Source organism: Trichosurus vulpecula, chromosome 1, assembly GCF_011100635.1.
Source record: "Trichosurus vulpecula isolate mTriVul1 chromosome 1, mTriVul1.pri, whole genome shotgun sequence".
NCBI lineage: Eukaryota > Metazoa > Chordata > Mammalia > Diprotodontia > Phalangeridae > Trichosurus > Trichosurus vulpecula.
The window spans coordinates 229,045,732-229,061,496 of record NC_050573.1 but is presented as its reverse complement, the minus strand read 5'-3'; the positions used below and the strand labels follow the sequence as shown (position 1 = coordinate 229,061,496).

The 15,765-nt window shown below is 40.4% G+C and overlaps 1 protein-coding gene across 1 annotated transcript in view; it reads left to right on the top strand.

Moving 5' to 3' along the window:
• Nucleotides 1-15,765, top strand: part of RAB31 (RAB31, member RAS oncogene family) — a 182,288-nt gene that overhangs the window by 60,440 nt on the left and 106,083 nt on the right. Inside the window, exon 2 of the mRNA XM_036759640.1 lies at nucleotides 15,100-15,179. Coding sequence (XP_036615535.1) covers nucleotides 15,100-15,179 — 80 coding nt within the window. The remainder of the gene's footprint in view (nucleotides 1-15,099; nucleotides 15,180-15,765) is intronic.

Sequence of the window (15,765 nt, the reverse complement as noted above, 5' to 3'; positions counted from 1 at the left end):
TGTAAATTTTTGTCTGAACCTCTGATTTAATCAGCATGGGGAGTGTTCTAGTGAGGAAACTCTGCCAATACAAATAATGACTGTTCTACAATTTAGGGTATTTAGAGAGTTGCCTGAGTCATTGGGAATTTAAGTCACTTGCTTAGGGTCACACAGGTAGCAGGAGTCAGAAGTAGGATTTGAACCCCAGTCCTCCTGACTGAGGCTGGCTCTCTCAGCTTCCTTCTTGCTCTCCTCTAGATAGATGTATATATCTATTAATGAATGAATGAAAGAGTGCTTATTAAGTACTTACTCTGTGCAAAGCACTGTCCTAAATGCTGGAGATTCAACTAGTAAATGTAATCAGTCTCCTGCATTCTGATAAAGGGAGACATCATGCACAGGAGGTGTCAGCTTCAACGCACATGGAAAGGCTCAGTAGGTCCTTAGGTCCTTTAGAGTGGTAATGCAGGTGGTAATGCATCACCTTTACTGTTACTTTCACTGAGCAGGGAAGGGGGAGAAGGACTCTGCTGCTCCTAGGCCTCTTAGACTCAAGGATCATAGACTATCTCCATCTAGGTCTGTGGGGAGGTGGTGATTGAGTACAAGTGGTGATTTGACTTGTCTGGCACTTGTGCCCCCTGTCTCTCCTCCAGGATGCCTTGCTGCTTCAGGCAGGCTGGCTTGTGACAGTTGATGGGGATGGCTGGCCCCTTCTCCATGGGAGTATGTACATATGTGTATAATACACATGTACATGTATATAAAAACACATAAAATATAAATATATGCATGTATGTAATAATTCAGAACATAAAAGAATGTTATCCATGGTGTTTAGGTCCTAGGTTAGCCCACAGTGATTCATATCTAATGTGCGCTGTAGTAAAGTTTTACTGTTTGTCTTATCATGTGTGGGGGTGACCCTGGGTTTCTGAAGGCATCATGACTGGAGTGGAAACTTTGGCAGGAGTGACTGGAAAGTCAAACAGTTGTTCAGAGACCTCGGCCGAGATAAACTAAGAGGCTTATCATCAGGTTGGCTAAGGGAAGGTCAACCATAGAACTTCCCGAAGACTTCTCACTTAGGTGTAGGGAAACTTCAATTTGGTTAGGCACAAGTACAAAGTCAAAGTCTTGGTAAATAGTATTATACAAATAGTACTAAGGAACTCAAACCATTATGGATATTAATGTTCCAAAAAATGTATTCAGAGTTGCAACCTGGAATGTGAAAAATACAACTTTTCTATTGCTATAAGTGGACTTGCCTCTTCTTTCCTTCATCTCTCTTCCCTAATGCCGGGCAGTGGGACAGGGATTCTCCCAGTTCTAGGCCATAGATGGGGACTGGGAAGGTGGAGAAGTGGGTGTTCAGGGCAGGATAGAAGGTAAAGAACCAGGAGAGGAGGAAGTGAGAGGCGAGGACTGTAACTCAGAAGAGGAGTGGATGGGAGGTACACTGTGAGGCCTCTTGCTGGTGAAAGATGCATTGCAATTTTGGGTTGACTTCCCAGTCAGCCCCTTTATTTGCTTCCCTGGACCTCAGGCATTGACTTGTCTGCTTCTCTTCCCATTGCTACCATCTGTTGTTTTCAACCAGGGTTTCTCCTCTCCTTGGCCCTCGTTGGAAATGTAACTTAACCACAGAAGGCATACAGCCCATTGTGGAGCAGGGTGCAGTCCCACAGTGTTTTTCCTTGTCCTTTGTCCCCAGGCAAGAAAGCACACAGCTCTTTGTAGGTATTTTTAAACATGATTTTTCTTTGGTTTGCTTTTCTCTCTAATGAATGTGAGAAGTAGACAATTTAAAGACTTCTTTCTGTGGCAACCTCCTCTCCTCCATAGTTTTCCCCTCCTTCAACCCTGTAGGGAAAGTTTCACCTGGGTACTAAAAGCATGAAATAATGTTTCAATTACAATGCAAAGAAAAAGCAAAGATTCTGTACTGAGTTTTCCCTTCCGGGAAGAGGCTGAGGGCTGTGGGGTTAGTCTGGAAAAGCCTGAGGCTGCTGGTGAGGAGAAGGGATACTGAATTGAAATGGGGCTGGGGTGGGGAGGGATGGGAATGGGACTTCCTAGGAGTTTACCTTCCTTTGCTCTTGTTTCCCCTCCTCCCTTACCACCCTAATCCTGCTACCTCAGACTACACCCTGGACCAGCCCTGAAACAGCTGAGAAGTGGGGCAGGGTGGGGCTAGCAGTTTCAGGAGGGAGAAGTGATAGCTGATAGGAGGGGAGGGAGAGGTCCCAGTGGTCACCAGGCCTGGGAGGAAGGGCTGGTTGTAGCATATGTAGATTGGGGCTCAGTTTGTACTATAGTTTCATTCCATTGCAGAGGAAGCACATTAAGAAGGAAAGTGACTGATTAGATCTAGGTTCTTAAAGAGTTTCACTGTCAGTGCTAGAGCTATTCTCCAATTTTCCAGATTCCCAGTCCAAAGTAATTAATATTCAGGATTAATTCTATGACAGGAACCTTACTTCTTCTGACCTCACTCAGATTCTTGTGTGTACGACTGAGGCTCCCTAGTGGTGGCTTTGTTATAAACTCAGTCAAGGAAGAGGAACAAATGACTGAGAGGGAGAATTCTCTGGAGGTATCCTTCCTCCTTTCAGAAAACGTTGGCTGGAATGGGGCCTTTTCATCTTAGGTTTATGTCAGTAGCTTGCCTTTGAGGCTCTGCAGTGAGGGAAGGGGGAGGGTGTGTGAATTGTGCAATTTCCTAGCCTATCTCGGAACTGAGTCTAACTAGGGCCTGCTGTGATGTACCTCCCGTGCCATGCTCCCCACCCCATTGGGGTGTTTAGAGTCTAGATATAGATCTTAGAGTCATGGATTCCTCTGGCAGTTTGGTGAAGCCTTAGGACTCTTTCTCAGATTAATATTTTTAAATGCATAAAACAAAATACATAAGATTACAAAAGAAACCAATTATGATGAAATTCGCTTATCAGAATATTTAAGGAAACAAATTCGTGGACCCCAGGTTTAAGAACTTTTGGTATAGAGACATCTAGTAGTTCTGGGATCACCCTGCAACTTTTTCTCCCCAAATGATACTTATCCTGGGGCTATTTCTCTTGGGGTAATGTCCCTGGAGGAAAACCACACTACTTATTTACCTTTAACACTTTTATACAAGTGTTATACAAGCAGTAGTATACAGGGTAAAGAGTGAAATCAGATAACCCCTAATTTCCAATCCCAGATCTCCAGTAATAACAATACATTTTTATTAAGCACCTACTATATGCCAGGCACCATGTTAAGCACTGGGGCTTACAAAAAGAGGCAAAAGACAGTCCCTTACCTCAAGGAGCTTACAGCTTGGGGGAGACAATATACAAACAAATATATACAAAGCAAGCTATATACAGGATGAGTAGGGAAATAATTAACAGAGGGAAGTCCCAACTTATAAATATGATTAAAAAAAAAAGGACAAGACCAGTAATGTCTGTCATTTTTCCACAAATTATAGTGGCTTTAAACTGAAGTCAGAACTGGACTCTCAGATCTCTTGAGAGTTGGGTTGCTCAGGTGCCAGCACTAGTGATATTTCTTTTTTTTTTTTAGTGATATTTCTATTGTACAAATATTTTTCCCCTGAAATTTCTAGCTGTGAAGCACTTCAGTACTTCAGAATGTAGTTCTCATTTACTCCATATTCCTTGTCTGCTAGAACAAGTGTTGCATTCAGTGCTATTGGTAGAATGATAGATGGATCTAAAAATCTTCAGTAGCTCATATTCTGTGGGCAGTTTCTGTTTGGGTTCCTTGATATTTAAGACCTTAATGAAATAAGGAGGGTGTTCATAGTATTTCAAGTTTCCAATTTATGTTAAAGGTTAAAATGGCAAAGCAGTTTGATGTAAGTCCCAGAAAGTTTTGGGATTACATCCCCTCTATAAAATTTCTTATGAGTCTATATTTTAGGGTTTCTAAACAGTTATTTTTTAGCCCCAGGAATACCTCTTTTCACATCTGGGGTCCTCAGAAATGCTACCCTAGGTTCAAGGTGAGTTAGGGGAAAAAGTGAGAAAGTTAGGGGAGACAGTACAAGTAGCTAGGAGGCCATGACAGTAGTTCAGTTATGAGTCAAGTATTTTAGTAATTTTTGCAAACTGGTGCTGCTTTGAGATTTAAGGGACTCCTTTGGGATGAGGTAACTAGGCAGTGACCTAGAAAGACAAAGGTTGTTGTAGACAGAGGCGGGCCTAATAGGTGTTATAAAAAGACTCAGGCCCAGTACTACTTGGCCACAGTGTGTCCTGGTTCTCTTTATTCATCCATTAGGCTGGTGCCCTTTTGTAACTTACACCTACATTTTACAATTTATCTTTCCTCCTACCCTTTCCAAACTAACCCTCATAATAAAGAATAAAATGTTCCACAAAACCATCTAATATATCAAAAAAAGTTTAATCTTATTGTGTTTAGTTGTCAATCAATAAATATTTAGTAAGGTCCTATTATATGCCCGGCTCTGTGCTGAGTGCTGAGAAAGATGTTGTGGTTTCTTGGTCAAGACTGAGTGTCCGTATGTTCAGAACCGCTCTTCTCCTCAGAGGTAAAGGCTCTCGATTCAGTGGTGGATATAAAGCTTTGATTCAGGTGATATAGCTTTGTCTGTTGGTCTTTATTTCTTTTTGCATTTTTTCTATGTAATTAAAGAAGATCTTTGCCCCCCTTTTAAGTTTCTTTTCTTAGTAAAGTAGATCTAAGAACCTATACTAGCAGCCATCCTGGGTATGCTAGTGTAGTTGCCTTACAGGGACTTGGCTAACTAGACCTTAGGGCATAGCTGAGTATTAGCTGTGCAAACAAAGAAGGAAAAATTTACTACCCCACAAAATTGTTTTTGTTTTTTTTTTGTTTTTACTGAATTATATACTCAGTGGATTTCAGAACCAAAACCAAAAGCCAGTCACCAATTGTTACCTTGTTTCAATCAGTGGCTCCCTGATTTGCATATTAAATTGGAGCAACCATAATTTAGGGTGACTGGGATGCAACACTGTGGCACACAGAAAAACCCTAGGTTTTAGTCCTCACCCTTTGTCTTAATGGCTCTGTAATCCTGGTCAGGTCAGTCCCCCTATTCATGCCTCGGTTTCCTGATCTGTAAAACAAGAGGTTTGGGGTTACATTATTTCTAAGGCCTTTTCCAGCTTGGATAATTTGTGAATCACTGATGCTTTGATTTATTTTAGACAGTGCTACGTAAAGATGTGTGGCCTAAAAATGGATATTTATAACCCTTTTTCACACTGAAAGATTTACATTGGGTTTTCACTATATTTGGAGAGAAATTTAATCTAGCATAGAATCCAATTTATGCCCAAGTTCAGGCGGACAGAGCTGACAGGAATGGCTGTTCAGAACCCCTAAACTGGGAGTCAGGAGACTTAATTTCTAATTCTGATTCTGCTGTTGTGTGATCTCAGGTTCCTTAAAGGCAAAGGATAGGAGAGGAGTAGCTAGATGATCTCTAAGCTTCCTTTCAGTCTTACCATTGTGTCTAAACCAGTGATTACACTAGTGTGGTTAGAGTGCTGGACCTGAAGTCAGGGAGACCTAAGTTCATATCCTTCCTTGGGTGCTTACTAGCAGTGTTACCCTAGACAAGTCACTTATTCACCCTCTACTGCTTAACTGATAATAACAGCAACTATTTCCAGGGTCATTGGGAGGATAAAAATGAAATAAAGTTTGTAAAGGACTTTATAAACCCTAAAATGTTAATACAACTCTCTCTCTCTCTCTCTCTCTCTCTCTCTCTCTCTCTCTCTCTCTCAAAGAGCTTTATACAAATGCTATTACCAATGCAGGGAAGTAATAGTTCTTCAGCCTGTGGCCTGAGAGAGTTGTCTGGCAAGTCTTCTGATTCCCAGTTTAGAGGTTCAGTTAGTTCCGTTAGCCCGAACTTGGCGTAAATTGGCTTCTCTGTTAGATTAAATTTCTCTTCAAATAAGTGAAAATCCAATGGAAATCTTTCAGTGTGCAAAAGAGATAAATCTGCGTTTTTAAGGCTTCCCATCTTCATATAGCTTTGCCTAAAATGCATTATAACATCATAGTTTGGGTGCCTTGTCCAGGGTCACACAGCTACTGTGTGTCAGGGCCTGGACCTGCACCTAAGGTCTTTCTGACTCCCAGGCCCATTCTTTATCTACTACTTGAGCCTGCTTCTCTATACTCTGTGTTTACATGAAATCAGGAAGGGAGGAGGGGGAAAGCTCTTAAATAAGTGGTGAGATCATCAAAGATTGAATGGGTTTCAGTGAAGAACAGTGATCAGTAAACTCTCCTTTCCTATTTTTTTTTAATATACCAACTTCTCTTCCACCTGCTAGATTCTTTGATTCTTCTTGCTTTAATTTTTTCTGTTTTCTGCAGATTAGACTCATGAATGAGTCACCCAGGAGTTTTCCTTTTGCACTTATCCAGTGTGTCTCAGATGATACTGCAGTGGGAGGTGGGTCAGGTTAAGACATCCCAGAACTAAGGGATTCGAAAACTGATGGGGATGGGGAGGTACACCTGAATCCACAGTCCAGGTGATCTTGTGTAGGGTCTTTCCCTGGTGGCCAGGAGTGGGACAACAGTTCTTTTAGGTAAATTGAGGCTTGTGGTGGAGTCGGTGAGCTACCTGTAGTTCTTGGTGATCTCTCAAAGCAGTTAGCCAAGGTGAGGGGGTGGGGGAGGAAATTTGGTGCAGATCTATTGCAGAATCTTTTCCTTCTCTGGAACATTTTCCGATAAACATCAAAACTCAATGACTGAAAGCTCCCTTTTAATTCATTTTATTTTGTGTCATGTGAAAAATATGAGAGATACAAATACTAAGAGTTAAGTTGTGAAAAAAAAAAACAAGCAAGCAAGTAAGCTTTGGCTTATTTGGACCGGCAATTAACTTGTTAAATCCAAATTCAGGCAGACAGAGCTAGTCTAGATATTCATAACACCTCAAGTTTGAGGTTGGGGGATGGAGAGTAGAAGACAGGGAAAAGGCAGAATGTCTTAATTGACTTTCCCCCTCCCTCCCTTAACATAACTCTGCTCCTTTCTACCCCTCCAGTCCATGTTAAATGATATTCTGTGGGTTGACCTTGCAGAGTCTAGCATACAGCCTTTGGGATTTGATGTGTTGTTTTCAGCTAAGCCCTTGGGTAAAGCAAATTGATCTGACTTGCCTCTAAGGCAATGCTTTTCTGTATTATAAAGCCGTGTAGATATATAATAAAAATTCAGAGATTATCTATTCCAACACTTTAATTTTATAGATGAGGAAACTGAGTCTCAGAAAGATTGGATTGCTCAGTCACGCAGTTGTGGGGGTGGAATTCAAACTCTGTGTTTTACATAGACTTTGCATCAGAGGAGATCCTTTTAACTACAGCCGCCCAGAGTGTTCTGAGCTTGGCAGGTCCTTTTCTTTTAAGGGCGTTTAATTCCTTTACCCATTATGTCATTGATAAATATGTATCTTCAGCTAGGTGGTAAGGCAGATGGAGCCTTGGACTTGGAATCTGGAAGACATGAATTTGAATCCTGCCTCAAGTTGTGCAATCAATTTACCTGTAAAATAAGGATGATAATAACACCTACCTCACAGGGTTATTGTGAGCATCATATCAAACACAGTGCTTTGTAAACCTTAAAGATTGATGTAAATGCTGGCTATCATCATTATTCAGTGGTAACTGGGAATAGTCTGTGGTTACCTCTCCAAATGGTACTGGGGCTGAAATATCTCCATATCCGACCTTTGATAACTCTACAAAGTCTGTTTTGTCTATAATCCGACATGAGCTTGTGAAAAAAAAATACACCTAAATTTCATTTTGGTTTTTGGTGTCATGCTTGGGAAAGGAGAAATTTAAAGTTTTAAATTTGGATAACCTGATAACAGATTTGTATTAACCCAGTGATGTTTAGGATTTTACCTTTTGGCTTGTTGGGTTGGTAGGGTATCAAAGGAAGGTGATAGCTCATGGAAGAAGAAGCTCTGACCTATCTTTGCCCCTTCTGCAAGATGTATTAAGTTCTCTGGCCAGCACACCATCTACATAAAGTAACTTAAACAGGAGCTTAGTTAATGCTCAAGAGATGGGGTGGGGTGGGCACAGAGGGAGGAATCAGAAAGCTGGGACAAGGCAAGTTACATCCATCATCCTGACCAGGAGCTAGGCTTGGGGGACTCAGGCAGTTAATTAAAAGATTTATTGAGTACCTTCTGTGTAGAAGGCACCATGGTAAGCTCTGTAGGGGGATACAGCATTGTGGATGGGTTAGTATAAAGTGTAAATATGACCATGAGTTGGTGTGCCTGTTCCCCTAGGAAGCTCACAAAGTAGTTCGGATGATAAAACATTTTGCCTATTGAAAGGTAGCTAATAATATTAGGCCACAAATAGTGATAAGTGCCAAATGAGCAGTAGAAACACTAAATTCTACAGAACTCTATCAGTGTGAAAAGGAAGGAAATTGTTACAGTTTTGGGTAGAGCTTAAGCTGGACTCTGCGGGTTGCATAGAATTTAGGTAAGTGGAGAAAAAGGCAGAGGGCATGTTGGGCAAGGGAACATTCATTTCATTTGCCTTCTGGGCCAGAAGGGACTACTAGATGTAATGAATGTAGTTCAAAACAATTCCTAAATGGCCAAGAAAAATAGATGACTATCAGTTAACTTGGACGCTTCCTTCCTTTTTCTTTTTCTTCCTCTTTCCTTTTCTCTCCTTTGTAGGAGAAGAAAACCCAGGCAAAGCTATTAACTATTTTGAATTGCCAGTGGGGATAGTCATTCTGTTTATCAGAGATAGCATTATGGATGGGTTAGTATGAAGTGTAAATAGCATAGAAAAGGGGTCAAGCATGTAGATGGGTCACTATTTCCCTTGAATTCAGTATTGGAGACTCTCTGATTTGGACTGGGCTTCTTTTCACCCTCTCCTCTTATCCTTTCCCCCATGTTCACCATCTTAGCAGCTGAAGGACAAAAGAAAAGGAGTTGTAGCTGTCCTTGGCACATCCCTTTTTAAAGGATGACCTCTGAATTATTTTCCTTTGTAACTAGCTCATTTATTAACTAGTTCATTCATCAATCGTTATTAGGCATCTAGCACAATACTAAAGGATGGGATTATAATAATAATTATAATAGTATATAGCACTTACATAGTGCTTTAGGTTTGCAAATACACACACATTTCATTTTTATCCTTATTTCATTTTTATCCCTTATAATGTAGGTGCTGTTATTATCCCCATAGATATAGATGGCCAACTGAGGCTGAGATAGATCAGGTGACTTACCTGAGATTCTATAGCTAAGGAACTCAGTTCCTCCTGGTTCCAAGTCCAGAACTCTATCCACTGGGCCATCTAGCTGCTTAATATGAAGATAAATTAGATAGGATCCCTCAAGGAGCTTGCAATCGATGGGTTGAAAAGACACATACACAAGTAATTAAGACACAAATGAGAATATGATAAATGCCTAAGAAAAATGCAGAAAAAGAATACACTGAAACATAAGAGAGAAATAATTACCAGCTGGGGAAATCAGGGAACATACCTTGGAGGAGGGTAAAATTTGAGGTGGGCCTCTGGTAGGTAAGATTGAGATAGGCAGAAGTGAGGGCAGAGGCCATTTCATTTATTCATACAAATGGAATGTTTGTCTAGTTCCTACTTTGCTTTCTGGGGTTTACCAAGGTGAATAGCACAGTCTTTATTGTCAGGGAATTTACAGTCCATAAGAAGGGATGACATATACACATAATTGTAATAAAAAAGAATGTGACACATGTATAAGAAAAAAGCATGATGTGAGGATAGATGAGAGATTCCAGGTGGTGAAATTTAGGGGATGAGGGTAGGCATTCCTATTTGAGAAATTAGGTCTGAAACCTAGTCTTTCACCCAGATTGTATAACTATCAAAAGGACTTTCCTTTAGTCTTGTTATGAAATTTAAAAAAAAAATTAAAACTAGGACCGACAAGGCTTTCATGAACGAAGTACCATTTTCAACATATTTTTATTTCGTTAATATTTCCCAATTACGTGTTAAAATTTTAACATTCATTTTTTTAAAATTTGGGTTTTAAATTCTCTCCTACCACACCCCCTTCCTTGAGAAAGTAATTTGATGTCAATTATGCATGTAAAGTTATGCAAAACATTTCCATATTAACCACCTTGTGAAAGAAAACACAGAAAACAAAACAAACAAGAAAAAGTTATGCTTCAGTCTGCATTCAGAATTCATCCATTCTCTCTCTGGAGGTGGATAGCATTTTTCATCACAGGTCCTTTGTGATTGTCTTATACCATTATCTTGATCAGAGTAGCTAAGTCTTTCACAGTTAAACATCCTTGCAATATTGTTATTACTGTGTACAGTGTTCTTCTGTTTTGCTGACTTTACTTTGTATCAGTTCATATAAGTCTTCCCAGGTTTTTCTGAAACCATCCTGCTATTCATTTCTTTTAGCAAAATAGTATTCCGTCACAATCAGATGCCACAACTTGTTTAGTCACTCCCCAGTTGATGGGCATCCCCTTGATTTCCACTTCTTTGCCACCACAAAAAGAGCTGCTCTAATGAATGAAGTAAGGATTTATAAAGTCATGTTTGAGGAGGTTGTCCTGGTGACAGCTTGCCCTACCTCCCTCCATTCTCTTCTTTGCCCTCTCCCTGACTTTTTGTATTTAAAAACCCTGCCTTCTCTGCTGCTAGCTTATCCTGAAACTTCCTGAGGCCTCCTTACAACAACAACTGTACCCAGCAATTGCCTACCGTTCCTTCCTTCTTCCCCCAAACAGATCAAACCAAACAAAACCATCCACCCATAAAACAGTAATTAAACCAAAAACTACCTCTTCTGGTTTGGAAGGAGAGATGATAACTAGTGGGTTCTCAGAGCTCCCAAGAGGCTTAAGTCACTTTTTAGCTTTTGAGGCTCCCAGTCCTAATTTAAAAAAAATTAAAATAGGACGGTTCTACAACTGAGATATAGTTAGAATTTTAAAAAGCTTATCAAATGCTTTTTAAAAAAAATCTTTTTGTATGGGGTGGGGCAGGGAATCTACCTTTTGTGGCATGTTGAGGCAGGTTGAGACCCACCTAACATACCTTTGTTGTAATTTAGTCATTTCTGACTCTTGGTGACTTCATTTGGGGCTTTCTTGGCAAGGATACTGGAGTGGTTTGTCATTTTCTTCTCCAGCTCATTTTACAGATGAGGAAACTGAGGCAAATAGGATTAAGTGACTTGCCCAGGGTCACACAGCTAGTTAGTGTCTGAGGCCAACTTTGAACCCAGGAAGATGAGTCTTCTTGACTCCAGGCTCGGCCCTGAATCACTTAACTGCCCTTTAGCCCACATTGAATGATAATAGCTCTTTTTACCTGCTTACATTTATGGTCTCCCTTGAACTTGAGGACCAGGTCACATGGCCTCCTTGCCCTCTTAGAAGAAGAAACACGATAAAGTGGGAAGAACTCTGGATTTGGAGTTAAAGGGCTTGGGTTTGAAGCCTAGTTCTCCTTCTTACTAGCAATGTGACACGTGGTGAGCCACTTATATTTTCTAAGCCTTCATTTCCTTACTGTAAAATCAGGGAGGTAGACATGATGATCTTGAAGTTGTCTTGTAGCTTTAAATCCTGTGATCCCTCTAATTGGCCCTGTTGCCAGCTGGCACATTTTTGCCATTGCTGGTAGCTAGGGATGGATGGGCCAAGGCTGATGGAAACTAATGTGTATGGTGTTCAGGGTGACATTAGATCACTGGTGTCACGACTCATTTGGAACCAGCCAGGGGAGGCAAGAGCCAGTTTCACAGAGATGAGGTAACATGATTCCTCTGACCTGAACAAAGTCAGTTTCCAGTTTCTACCTACCGGCTTAGAAGAAACTATAGCAAGGATATGAGCACCCACAAATGACTTTAAAAACAGCCACTAAGGAGAGGAAAAAAGCACTGAGCCATGGTATAGGATATTGTACAGTGCTATTAGCTGGAATCCGGCCTGACTGAGCTCAGAAATAGCTGCAGCATTGATCTGGGACCTTCCAAGCTGTTTGTAAAAACTGTTGTCACCCCCTCTGAGCTCTGTGCATTGATTTTGTACACTGCAGATAAACAGCTTTTTTTTTTAATGGAGTTTTATTATGGCTCCTGAGCTAGAGGGAAGGAAACCCTGATATCGATTTGAGGATTTGTCTTTGATAAGAACCAGGCAGGGAGGATACCTGGGAAAGCTGATCTCTGTAATTCTTCTACAAGTATCATTTTAGAAAATAGTCAGGGACTCCCAGACTTCCCTATAAGGCCAATACATCTAGACGTCCATTCCTAAAGGAAGGAGGGCATTATCACTTCTTTTCCTTTGTAAGCCCTAAAGACCCTTCCTTTATATTCCTCTTAGATGAAAATCCTACAGTATATCCATTATGTATCAAATTGAAAACTTTTGGTTGTGACTTCCCTGAACCCACAAAAGGGAGTTGTCCAGGAGTAAGCCTATTCTTTCTTTTGCTTTCCTTTTTTCTCCTAATGGATAGCTGGTTTTAGCCACAAGTCAACACAACCGCATTCCGTTTTCAGCCACCCCTAAGTTCCTCTTTGTTCCTCTCTTTTCTCCCTTGAGGCGGTCTATACCTGCCTTTCTCCTAGAGAAGAACTAATGGCTAATGTGAAATAATCATCCCTTCCCTTGTTTTAGTCCCCACTGGTCTTGGCTTGTTGGCATCAAACTCCCACTCTCCCTAACACATTGATAGTAAATAGTAATAACAATTCGCATTCATATAGCACTTCAAGTATGAGAAATGTGTTCACTCTGGAAAGAACTACTCGTTGTGAAGCCATGAAAGTTCTCGTTTTATTTTACATTCCTAATGAATGGGTAACTCCCTAATGGAATAAACTTGCTGAGACAAATACAAGAGTTTTTATTTCCTGTCCCTGATTCAAATTTCCCCCTTGGTTCCCTGTTGGCTAGGCACAGTTTCCTGAACTGCCTATTTCCTGTTCTCTTTTTTGATATGTTTTCCCTTCCCTTGTCATGTCATTTAAATTAGCTTGCTCTGCCCTAGGGGGCAGGTGTTGGGTAATATTAAATAGCTCATTTAGCATGCATACAAGCTTCTGGATCAGAAGCCTAGTTCTGCTAGGTCACAGCTCTGATTAAAACCATTCACCTCTGACTTACATCCTGTTATCACTAATCCTGTGGAAACAGAATACCTTCTTTTGTTTCTCACTCAAGTTTTCCTGAGTTTTTTCCTTTACAACAAACCTTTGAGGCATGTAGCATGAGTATTGTTATCCCCTTTTTGCAAATGAGGAAACTGAGGCTTGGAGTGGTCCTGGGGTCATAATTTTAGAGTGGGGAGGAGTCTTAGAAGCCATTTAATCTGACTCCCTCATTTACACATGAGGAAACTGAGGACCAGGGAAGTTAAGTGATTTGCTCAAAAATCACACAGCTAGTAATTACAAGAGTAGAGATTTGAACACAGGCCCTTTAACTAAAGATCCTATATTATTATTATTATTCTTTCCATAGTACTACATTAAGTGGCTTTTTCAGGGTTACACTGCTAGTGTCAAATCTAAGATTAAAATCCAGGTCTGTTTTTCTTTCTAGCATTTTTCCCATTAATCTGTCAGTCAATAAACTGTGCTAAGCACTGGGGATACACAGAAAAAGGCAAAAGACAGTCTCTGCCCCTCAAGGAGCTCCTCTACTAATGGAGTAGATGACATTCAAATAACTATGTGCAAATACGCTATATACAGGATGAATGAGAGACAGTCAATGGAGGGAATGAGGCTTTGGAATGAAAGAGGACTATGAAAGACTTCCGGAAGAAGGTGGAATTTTAGTCAGGACTTGAAGGAAACCAGGAAAACCAGGAGGTGGAGATGAGGAGGGAGAAAATTCTAGGTGTCAAGAGGACAGCCAGTGAAAATTCCCCAGGTTGGGAGATGTAGCGTCTTGTATGGGGAACAGTAAGGAAGTCAGGCTTATTGGATCACAGAGTACATGGAGGAGATACATACCACATTTCCCCTATGTTAAAACAAAATAAAGTCTGATTGTGATGAACAATATTCTTTAAATGGGAATATAGAATTGGTTATTTTGGGTGGTTAATATCTTGGTCCCTTTTTTATTTATCTTTTTGCTCAAGACAGTGCTGCAAATATTTGAAAATTATGTGAACAAAGCAAACGCTTTTCATTGGAGTTATTCAAGTTAAAGCTAGATGACCACTTGTTGGGTATGCTCTAGAAATAACTTTTTTTAGGTATGGGGTGGGCTAGGTAGTACCTGAAGTCTCTTCCAATTCTGTGTTGATACTGGCTACCAAGAGTCACCCCAAAAAAAGATGCATGGAGAGAATTTTATAATTTTTTTTTGAGGCATTCAGGGTTCACTGACTTGCTGAGCATCACGCAGCTACTAAGTGTCCGAGGCTGGATTTGAACTCGGGTCTTCCTCAATCCAGGCCCAATGCTCTATCCACTTCACCACCTAGCTGCCCATGAATTTCTTATAATTTTTAGTTTTGAAGTGGTTGCCCAATAGAGTAAAAAATAGGGAAAACTTATCAGACGTGAAACTTTGCAATTAAAGATGTAATCGGGCAATCATTAGATCCTAAAGAAAAGAATGTTAGAAATGCAGAAATCTGAACTGAGATGCTGCAAGTCTGAAAGTGATTCTTGGAAAAATAGCCAGCTTGAGATAATTTTCATTTTGGGAAGACCTAAGTTCAAATCCTGCCTCAGAGGATAACTAGCTGTGTAACCCTGGGCAAGTCACTTAACCTCTCATTGTCTCCAGTTCTTCTACTATAAAATGGGGGTAATGATAGTGACTACATTCCAGGGTTGTTGTGCAGATTGAATAGGATAATATTCGTGAGGCGCTTAGCAGAGTTCCTGTGCTAAGGCACTTAATAAATGCTTGTTTCCTTCTCAGTCACCTCTAAAAACATATTTGCTATGATCATCTGAACTGAAAACTTTTTAGCCCTAGTTTAGATTCAGCAGTCTCTGAACTTATCTGTGCTCTCATTAATTTCTAGGATACTGGGGTTGGAAAGTCAAGCATCGTTTGCCGATTTGTGCAGGATCACTTTGACCATAACATCAGCCCTACCATTGGGTAAGTAGAATCAGGACTAAAAGGACCTTGACGACTCATCTTATTTATTTCCTTGATTTAAGATTCCTCCAGGCTATTATTGCCCTTTATATCACGGTGCATTTATTTTATGAATATCCTGCATTTACTCATCTGTGAACATTTTGTACCCTCCTAGGAGAATGTAGGATTTTTTGAGGACAGGGACTGTCTCACATTCCTCAGGCACATGCCTGGCATGTAGGTTCTTAAAAAATGCTTGATTGTTTGTTCTTAGCTGTCCATAATTTGTAAAATGAGTGAATGAATGAAAAAGCACCTATAAAGTGCTTTTATTTATTGAGTGATTATTAAGTGCATCTATTGACATGCCAAGCATTGTGCTGAATTCTGGTACTATACACATGAGCGGGGATGCCAGTTCCTTCCCTTAAGGAACTTACATTTTAGGAAGGGAAGATGAGAACTAGAGGGGTGTGGTGGCCAGGGAAGTCCCAGTGATGGTCATTGGACATATCAGTTGTCATAAGACAACTGATTGACATGTCCTTTCCAGGAATGCTAGTATTGATGTAATTATGTTCTTAGAGTTGGAAGAATTGTGAGG